At 39.7% G+C, this 9,995-nt stretch overlaps 1 protein-coding gene across 4 annotated transcripts; it reads left to right on the top strand.

Moving 5' to 3' along the window:
- The first annotated feature begins 1,438 nt into the window (after nt 1–1,438).
- LOC109760851 (probable histone acetyltransferase HAC-like 3) lies at nt 1,439–9,770 on the top strand. 4 transcript variants are annotated; one of them, XM_020319656.4, is made up of 17 exons: nt 1,439–1,678; nt 2,462–2,628; nt 3,102–3,210; nt 3,618–3,795; nt 3,881–4,078; nt 4,168–4,925; nt 5,191–5,463; nt 5,547–5,822; nt 6,332–6,460; nt 6,576–6,776; nt 6,862–7,004; nt 7,091–7,376; nt 7,455–7,594; nt 7,936–8,014; nt 8,150–8,494; nt 8,925–9,142; nt 9,265–9,770. In XM_020319656.4, exons 2-17 carry the CDS (start codon nt 2,474–2,476, stop codon nt 9,329–9,331), a joined length of 3,555 nt encoding a protein of 1,184 aa, XP_020175245.1. In that variant the 5' UTR covers nt 1,439–1,678; nt 2,462–2,473; the 3' UTR covers nt 9,332–9,770. The 4 variants fall into 4 exon arrangements, with proteins under 4 accessions (XP_020175245.1, XP_020175243.1, XP_073363822.1 ...); XM_020319654.4 differs by having other exon boundaries at nt 1,444–1,678; nt 8,922–9,142; XM_073507721.1 differs by having other exon boundaries at nt 1,476–1,678; nt 2,470–2,628.
- Nucleotides 9,771–9,995: the final 225 nt, after the last annotated feature.

Here is a 9,995-nt window from a genome sequence, read left to right as displayed (position 1 = left end):
AAATTAGAAAAAGTGGAAGTTTTATAAAGTAGCGGCATTTTTCATATTTTCATAATAATGACATTTTTATAAATTTATGATATCCTTTGTTTTTATAAGAAAATATGTGTTTTCATGGCATTTAAAAAAATAACTAGTCCTTTGGGCCAATCGGGGTTTGGCCTCCCCCCTCCCCTGCGAGCGATCAAGAGGGGGCGAAATGTTTGTTGGGAGCTGCTTCCTTAGCTGCCGCGAAGCCTTTGCACTTGCAGCAAATCTTGGGCTCCAAAATATAATTGTTGCATCAGACGGACAACGCGTTGTGAAAGATATAGAAGGAAGGAGCAGAGGACATCATGGAATCATCTATATCTATACCAATATAAAAAGACCCAAAGAGGCAGATCCAAACCATCTGGACCGTCAAATCATGTTATCTAGCGGTTCAAATCGCTCCAATGTTGAGCACCAAACACGTTTAACACTCTAATTACCCACCACTGCCATCGGTTATAAACACGTTTTGACTAAACGCTATCCCATGAAATCTGCCATGTAATTAATATCCTACCATTCCCGCGAAAAAAGTAATTGATATCTTACCAAATACCAACGTGCAATAGATACATCTTACCTAATATAACGTGCAACTAATATCCTACCTAATATAAACGTGCATTGCACGTACATTATTACTAGTTATTGAAGAGATTCTCGCCAGGGTAACTAATTTCAATTGCAAGTTTTCTTCGGTCCGGCAGCCAATAAGGACGCCCATAGTTTAGCTACATTTTCCCTTTCATTGGGCCAGGGTCGCCACTTGTGGCATATGCAACCCCACGGGCCGACTCTAACACTCATACGATTTTTTTTGCGGTATGCTTCTTGTTTGGATCGTGCCATATTTTAATCTTTATATGGCATTATTTATACGGACACGGATTTGATGAACATGGTGCGCACACACCTCTTATGAATAATAAATTCAAAAAAATGCTAAAAAATAAAAAAAATCTGAATTTATTTGTAATATACATAGTCAACCGGTATACTCGCATACGAAGTTTCACGAAGAAATCACATCCGTGGTAATCTGGGAAAAAAATGACAAAATCAAAACTATATTAAAAAATACCGTTTTAATGAATAGTATGGCCGCATTTGTATTTTCTTCGCTCAAAATACCATGAGGGTCAATACTCAATACATCATGAAACTTCACACGTGAGTAGAATGATCGACCAAGTTTCATACCGCGAAATTTCAGATTTTTTATATATTTTTAGTATTTTTTATGAATTTACTATTCACATGGGTGCGTGCGCACCATGTTCACCTTTGTATTTTCGTTATTTATAACTCCCAAGATTGATTCCAGTTGTGGCGCCCACCCAATTTCCCTTTTCCGACTTTTTCTCTGAGACAAGAAATCCCCCCTTTTCCGACTGATTCAAGAAGTCGGGGCGACGGCCGATATCTGGCTCGCGGAGAGAATCCCGGCCCAACCCCAACCCCAACCCCGATCCTCGCGGTCCACAACCATCACAAGCCTCCACCGTCCGATCCGCCGCAGCCGCGACCGAGACGAAAGGCAGAGCAAACCCTAACCCTAGGCGGCGACGCCGCGCGGACGAGCCGAGGCAGTCGACGCGGCCTCCTCCGGCCAAGGGGGCGACGGACGGCGGCCTCTTCCTCCCCAGTAAGCCCTCCCCCGCGCCCCTCACTTCTCCGTGGACCGTGCGTGCCACGCGCCGCTGGTCTGACGAGCTGCTGCCGCTGTCGACCGAAACCAATCTCGTTTTAATTAGGAAAAAAATATGTGTGTTTGTAGCTAGGCTGTGATTGTTGGTCGTACTTGTTATGCTCGCCCGGCCATTCTGTAACCCGAGTCTTAACTGAATGAGGGTGGCATTGCTGATTGTATACTAGTGAACATCTGAATGGGGGTGGCATTGCTGATTGAATATGAATGTATGCTTTAAGGTCGTACATTTTGTTACTTAAATGATGAGCAATGTAGTTCCTGGATATGAAAATCACATTGGTTTTACTTTTATTTAGCATGCCAATCTTCTTGCTTACATTTTTCTATGCACATAATTCTTGTCCCTTATCAGTGGCTAGTTTCATGTCGTAGATTTTAGTTAGGAGGAAAAATTTCAGTTCTTTCATGTCGTAGATTTTAGTTTGTGTGCTTGCTGTTAGTCATGGTTTACTGGTTTTAAAACTCACTTTAGTATAAGGCTGAAGTGCTTGTTGTTAGCCATGCATGTGGGGCTCGGTGGTTGGCGTGTTGTGATTTTTACTTGGCAAAATGGAGCTTTTGCCCGTACCGATTATCGAATGCTGCTTTGCGTTGTATTAATGTAATAATTGTTTGGTTTTTTCTTGTTTATTACCATTTGCCCCGACCATTTATTGTATATGGGGTGCTTGTAGCTGCTGATAAGTCTGAAACTAACTTAAATATGTGGATTTTAAGTGATCTAGAAGGATGATGACACAAACCCTGCAAGGGATCCAGCAGCAGTATGCACCAAGTGGCTTTACTGTCCAGAAACCTCGCACACAGACTGCAGCGCAAGTTCTTCAGCTGGATAATATGGATTCAGATACTTCTCCAGTACGTCTCGTGATCAAACATAGAATGTAAGTACTGAAACCACCAATGTCGACAGCAATGCAAGCTTATTCTAATAGCAATGGTTACATTGTAGGTCCTTTTTTCCTAGCTATGTTGATGAATCTGTCATTGTTCATATTCTTATAGTATACATTGTTGTGTACTTGAGAATGATTCCGATGCCTTGGTCTTTTTCTACATATAGAATACAATTTTCAGTCACTGGAGAAACTTCATAAAATTTGGGAAAAATGAATTGTCAGTTGTGTCTTATGTGTACTATTGGACTTCAGCCATAGACGTGCATGCAAAATATGCTGACATACTATGTATGACAATATCGTCTCTGTACTTTGTTGTTTGATTGAAACCCATGCATAGTAGATAATTTGGGGTGTTAGAGAGGTGAAAAAAATATTAAGTGGTTCTGTCTTTCTAAATAATTTATCATTGACATTTCCTGTTTTCACACTACATCTTGATCTCTTTATCTATCCAGTGCAAACTACCTGCAAGGAAGGGGGGATTTCTACAACTTGGACACACGTTATCTTCTGGCAGTTTCAAAAAGTATTGATGAGCAGCTTTATAAGGATGCTGAATCAAAGGTTTGTGTTGTGTCGTGTTGCAAATATAATTCTTTCCTCTGTTTCACTATAATTGTCCCTGACCTCACTCAGTGCTTTGTTTGGGGTTATTCTGCTTTCTTGTTACATCATCTTTAGATGCTATCTTTAATCATGCTCTGCTGAACTTGAACTGTTTGTCAATGTTTAAGCTATTCTTGTAATTTGTTATGTTTTCCGTTCATGGTACTGTTACTGTTAGATGATGTGATGTACTCATGGAATTCGGTCACTGTTTGTCAATGTTTAAGCTATTCTTGTAATTTGTTATGTTTTCCGTTCATGGTACTGTTACTGTTAGATGATGTGATGTACTCATGGAATTCGGTCATTTAAATCATATTATTATAATTCTGAATGACTTGCTAACACCTACTTTTTCCTCTCAGATCCAATACATGGATTTTGAAACTTTAGAAGTTAGGGTAAATGCTCTTCTCAGTTGTGGATCATTTGGCAACAGTATATATGCTTGGGCTTCTTCAGCAGCTTTACCGACATCTTACCCAGGACAGCTTGGGATAGAAGTACCAGATTCAAGTATACAGCATGTGTTTTATCCTCAGGGTGAGTTAAGATGATCACTTTCGAACTTTCAATCTTGACCTCACAATACAACTTCAGAATTTTAACTTTGGGTTTATTTGGGCAGGATTTGCACCAACTAATCATCATGAAGTTGCTGCCGACTTTGCTCATTCTTCAGCTGATAACATTAAACGGAGTCCTGAAAGCTTAGCAAACACCACTGCTGCACCATGTATGTCATCACTACCAAAATACAGTTCCTGTCTTGCTGGAGATTTCAGTGGTGGAGCGCCTACTGGCCATACAGAAGACCATTTCCCAGGTCAGTTTTTACTTACCTTGACTTGAGTTATGTATGAACCTGAGTTTAAGCTATTTTGCATCTTAAACATTGTGATCAAATTGTATCAGGTGATGCTCATCAAGTTGATAGTCCACAACCATCGACATCTGGTAGTTCCAGTTCTGTGTCTGGAATGTGTGACAGAACCGCAAATTTTACAAATAACAACAGATATTCCACTGGCCTAGTATCATCGTCTCTACAGTACAGAGAATGGAAGGAAATGTTATATACTTGGAGTCACCCAATAGAGCAATCAGATCAGTCAAATATCACAGCTGGAGGCCATGACTTGTACTCTGGTAATTGTGTCACTGTAAGAGAGGTAGTGGGGAGAGCTGAACAGACATCAAATAGCACTGTATCAAAGCCAAATTCACCTGCTTCAGATGAATCTTCTGGCAAGCATCATCCGGCAAAACGATTAAAGGTTAATTACCCCTTTCCTGTCCATGCCGATGAAACAGAGTTTCCAAAGGAACAACAGCCTGCTGCCAATGGGCCTCATGCATCTTCTGAAACAGTAAAGTCTGAAACCACAGTATTATCTATGAAGTCGCCATCTGGCTGTTCCTTGCAGGACAGCAATGCTAGCAATACCATGGAGAATTTTAGGTTGCAAGAGACTGCTGTGCAAGCTGACGAAGGGTTGTGTTATGAAAATGGTGACATCGAGATGAAGGACTCTAAGCTTAGCTCAGTGGATCAAACATCACTAGTAGCCAGCCTAACTACAAGGAAGAAAAGAGGGGGCTCAATACTTTATCCTTTAACTGCTGAGGAGCTTAGAGATCACATGAGAAGTCTGGGCCAGCATATTTTTCCGGTGAGTTCAGAGCCTGTTGGATCTCATCGGTTTTCTATTACTGTAATATCAGTATATCACTTGATCCTTAGTTGTGCTAGAATATCTACGGATTATGCCACTTAGTAATATGCAAAATTACGTAGTTATGTAATTTCACTTGAGTCAGGCTCAAGAATAGTTTTTGTTTTATCATGTTAACTGGATTGCCTGTATAGTACATAATATTTAGTTATTTTGAGCTATAGGTCATATTCGTTGTCTCAATTGTTTTTCCTTCTTTCAGAACAAGGCGATTACAGAAGAGGACCAGTCAGGCTTGCCTGACCAAAATACATGCAACTTATGTGGGATGGAGCGGCTTCTTTTTGAACCTCCTCCACGATTCTGTGCTCTGTGTTTTAAAGTAATAAATTCGACGGGATCCTATTATGTTCCTGTGGAAAATGGAAGTGATAAGACTTCAATATGTGCCAAATGTCACCACCATGTTAGTAATGCAAAAGCTAAATATGAAAGGAGATCCAATTATGCAGAAACAGATGCCGAGTCTGAATGGGTAATGTGCTTTTCTTATGTCTCTCTACTTATTCTTAATCATATACAAATTCCTCATCTTTTGTTCAACTTGTGCCATTTCAGTGGGTTGCGTGTGATAAATGCAAAGCGTGGCAGCATCAAATATGTGCCCTTTTTAACCCTAAGGTTATGGAGGAGGGGGTGGAGTATACATGTGCGAAATGTTTATTGAAGGAGAAGGATAGCGGAGATATAGATTTGCTGGAGTCATCTGCTGTTCTAGGAGCATTAGAGTTACCAAGAACTAAACTGAGCAATCATATCGAGCAGAGACTTTCAGTGCGGCTTGAGCATGAGCGGCTGCAGAGGGCAAGGGCTTCAGGAAAAAGTGTTGAAGAGGTATTTGTGCTATATTTGTGATTATCTTGTGGGCTTCTACTACATACAAAATAACTCCCATATTATCAGCAATTCTTGACCATACAACTAACCATAGACCTATCACATTCCTGTTTTAATACTTTAATTATTATTTTCCAGGAGCTACTTGCTCTTCTTGATCCATGTCGTTCGAACTTACACATTAGCTCTTTCATTGTAAATTTGCAATCTTCCTCTGTCGACTTAGTAATTCATTATCTGTATATATAATTGGGTAATATTTGTTGCATTTCAGGATCTTCTTTTCTAAACTATGTCAAGTTGTGTGGTTGAATTTATTGGATTCGAATAGAGATAATTTGATTCATGTCATATTATAATGAAATGAGTTCTGATTGCTGATGTTTACTCAGTCTGTCTGTGTTGATCTTAATATTATTTGCCTGTCTCTAGGAATTGTTTTGCAGTCTGATGTTAACTATGGAGTTAACTTATTGCAATTTTCTTTTTGCACTCCAATATTTTAGGTACCTGAAGTTGAAGGTCTTACTGTTAGAGTGGTTTCTTCTGCTGCAAGAGTACTTCAAGTCCTACCATGTTTTCGGGATTTTTTTAAACAAGGAAACTACCCTGGTGAATTTCCGTACAAATCGAAGGTGATTGGGCGATACCTTATTTGACAAATTCTTTTGTCATTATCCAAGTTAACAATAATTTCAGCTATTTAGTACATAATGAGGGCTAACTTTTGGTGCCTTTTGTTCTGTACAGGCCATTCTCTTGTTTCAAAAGAATGAAGGCGTGGATGTTTGTCTGTTTGCCATGTATGTACAAGAGTATGGTTCTGCTAGCCCCTCACCAAATCAAAGGCACGTTTATCTTGCATATATCGATTCGGTCAAGTACTTCAGGCCTGAAATCAAATCTGCAAGTGGCGAAGCTCTCCGTACCTTTGTGTACCATGAAATTTTGGTACGAGAAATGCGACCACTCATCTAATATTAACTTTCTTGATTTCATGTTGAGCTCAAATTCTTCCGATATGTTTTTCCTTTAGATTGGCTATTTGGATTACTGCAAGAAACAAGGGTTTGTAAGCTGCTCCATATGGGCTTGCCCATCTACAAAGCGTGATGATTATGTTTTGTATTGTCATCCCACGGCACAAAAAATGCCGAGGTCTGACAAACTTCGGAGCTGGTCAGTATTTATAACATGATAATTACAATTTAATCCTTATTATTTGTTTATGGTACTTCATTGGGCTTTCTCATGAATCTTCTTAGGTACCAGAACTTGATCAAGAAGGCTGTTAGGGAGGGTGTAGTTGTGGAGCGTAATACGCTGTACGATTTTTTTCTTCAGCCTACCAGTGAATGCAAGGCCGTTATTTCTGCAGCATGCTTGCCATATTGTGAGAATGATTTCTGGCCTGGGGAAGCAGAGAAACTCCTCGAGAAGAAAGACGACGACACCTCGCAGAAGAACGACATACAAGCAGGAAGGGCCCTACGGGTTGCCAAACGTGATGACAGGAAAGGGAACCCTGAGGATATCTTGTTAGTGCACAAAGTTAGTTTACTTTAATCTTGTTTAATCCCCCTTTCAGTATAACGTCAGCACTGACACCATATTTTTCATTGTTGGTAGCTTGGAGAAAAGATGAGAACAATGAAAGAAGACTTTATTATGCTTTGTCTGCAGCAGTTTTGCAAGCATTGCCACCAACCTATTTTATCTGGTAAAAGTTGGATGTGTACTTGCTGCAAAAACTTCCATCTTTGTGACCAGTAAGTATTTCATCCGATCACTATTATTTTATCTTATACTTACGTAATCTGCTGTCCTAGGTTATGACCACATAAAGCTTAGTAAAGCAGCAGCAGTGAGAATGCCTTTTCTTATGAAAAATCCAACTGCACACACGTATTATCATCTAGCGCCCAGGCCCTTGTAACTATCTGCCTCCAGTTTCTTTTTGAATTGATCATCTGTCATTCAAATTGCAAAATGGACTTCACATGACCCCTGTTTTTTAATTTCTCAGTTTTTGTTCCTCGATAAATTAATTACCCATTCCATTGAGATAGCACCCATTACTGATGATGTTTTTGCCTGCTCTTCCTTGTAGATGCCATGCAGAGGAGCTAAGTGCCCCACAAAAGAACAGGCATCCAGCTGCAACAAAACAAAAGCATGCCTTTCAAAGAGTACTATTATAAACTCTGCTATAGTTTTAAGTTCATTTCATCAGTCAAATAAAGCAAGCAAAATATTCACGTTGCTATTATTAGGTAAATTTATGATGAAATTTGTACTTACCAGAGTAACTAATTGTTCTGCAGATAGAGGAAGAACCTCTCCCAGAGACTGATGATGGAGATCCAACAATGGAAAGCAAGTATTTTGACAGCAGAACAGATTTCTTGAAGCATTGTCAAGACAATCAGTACCAGTTTGATACACTCCGACGGGCAAAACACTCAACAATGATGATTCTTTATAATCTACATGATTCAGCTTGCTCTGCTTGTCACCGGGCAATGGATCAACGCTTTGCGTGGCGGTGCCTGGTTTGCGCGGGCTGCAAATTTTGTGATTCATGCTATAAACAAGACGGCGAAAATTTGCACATACATAAACTCAAACAGGCGGACAATCAGCAACTACTGCCAAACTACACTCTGCAGGTATCCGTTTTAAGTCTCAGTTTTGTGTTGGACTGTTATGTGCTGGACTTATTCTGCAGTGTTGTGGAAAAATAGTTACAGAATTATGATAAAGTTTATTTCAACAAACAGTCAAATATTCAAATTCTTGTTAAACAAACGGGATTATCACAATCCACCGCAATGCCAAAGGGATGTTAAATTTGTAACTGGATAGTCTAGTTCTCTTTTGTTTTGTTCTCTTACCTAATTTATGGACGATTTCTGTGATTAGTTTTTTTGTATTGTTTGGAATATGATCCGTTTTTTTGGTACGGTTCTGTGAATGTGAAGATTTTCCTTATTTTGGATTCTTGTGTAGTTCTAAAATAAATTTCTTTAATTGTCTTTTGTTAGAATGATATTTTTTCCCCGCTGTTACATACTAATGAACTTCATGCTTTCAAAGCAGGACTACCATGAGAGCTTGGTGCATGCATCAAAATGCTTCCACGATCCGCATAATTGCAGTTTCAAACTGTGTGTTACAATGAAGAAGTTGTTCTACCATGGTGTACGATGTGCTATCCGGAACCAAGGAGGTTGCAGGAATTGTGTCTTCATGTGGAGACTTCTGCTCACTCACTCAAAACAGTGTGATCACGGGGACTGCTCAGTTCCCAGATGCAGGTAAATTCATGCTTCATCCGCATTATGCAGCTGCTTTCTCCAAATGCATAGTTGCATCACTCAATATATATTATCTCTTTTCTTGGGCTTTGTGATGATTTTTCCTGTAACTCCATTTTCAGGGATCTAAAAGAATTCATGGGCAAGGCCAAAATGGTTACTGCTGGACCCTGTGCCATGGAATGCTAGTGGATCAGAAATTAACCTCCTAGGTTTTCTCGAGCAGAAGATTTGTTGATGAAAATGCAATAAATTGTTGTTGGCGGTCGCGCATTAACCGGATTGCAAGTTGCAAAATAAATAAAACGGCGACCTGGTGGCGGCAGCAGCAGCAGCAGAGTTATTTGTTTCGCCGGTTTTCCTGAGACTTGTCGGAAGAAGGCGGAAGCTTACATAGACAGAGCCTGACAAATGTAGTGGTGTAGGTACAATATACCTGTATATGTTTCCTGCAAGCCATAGATGATGGATCGACAGGATATAGGATTATTTTGTTTCTTTATTTTACCCCCCTCTCCCCCTTGACCCCATTGAGTTGAACAAGGCCGCAGTTTTGCTCAGCCCTGTTAATCCAGGTTCAGTTAATGTGTATATTAACTATCCTGTCATCATCTTTGATGCTTCTGAAGCTGTGCTTGCTGCTGTAGAATTCTGAAGATGACGACGTCAGGCGCTTGTGACAAAGTTTAATTATTTTGTTACTAAGAAGGCCCAGTCTTAGTAACATCTGCATATAATTTGTTTTCTGTAAGAAAATGGGCAAGATAACAAATAATTGAGTGGAAGGCTAAAATGCAGGACATTGCAAATCTATACCAACTAGATTCATTCAGAACATTTTGGTGTAACCCGT

Source organism: Aegilops tauschii, chromosome 2 (genome assembly GCF_002575655.3).
Source record: "Aegilops tauschii subsp. strangulata cultivar AL8/78 chromosome 2, Aet v6.0, whole genome shotgun sequence".
Lineage (NCBI taxonomy): Eukaryota > Viridiplantae > Streptophyta > Magnoliopsida > Poales > Poaceae > Aegilops > Aegilops tauschii.
Note: the sequence above shows the minus strand (reverse complement) of the source record. Positions and strands in the feature narration are given on the sequence as shown.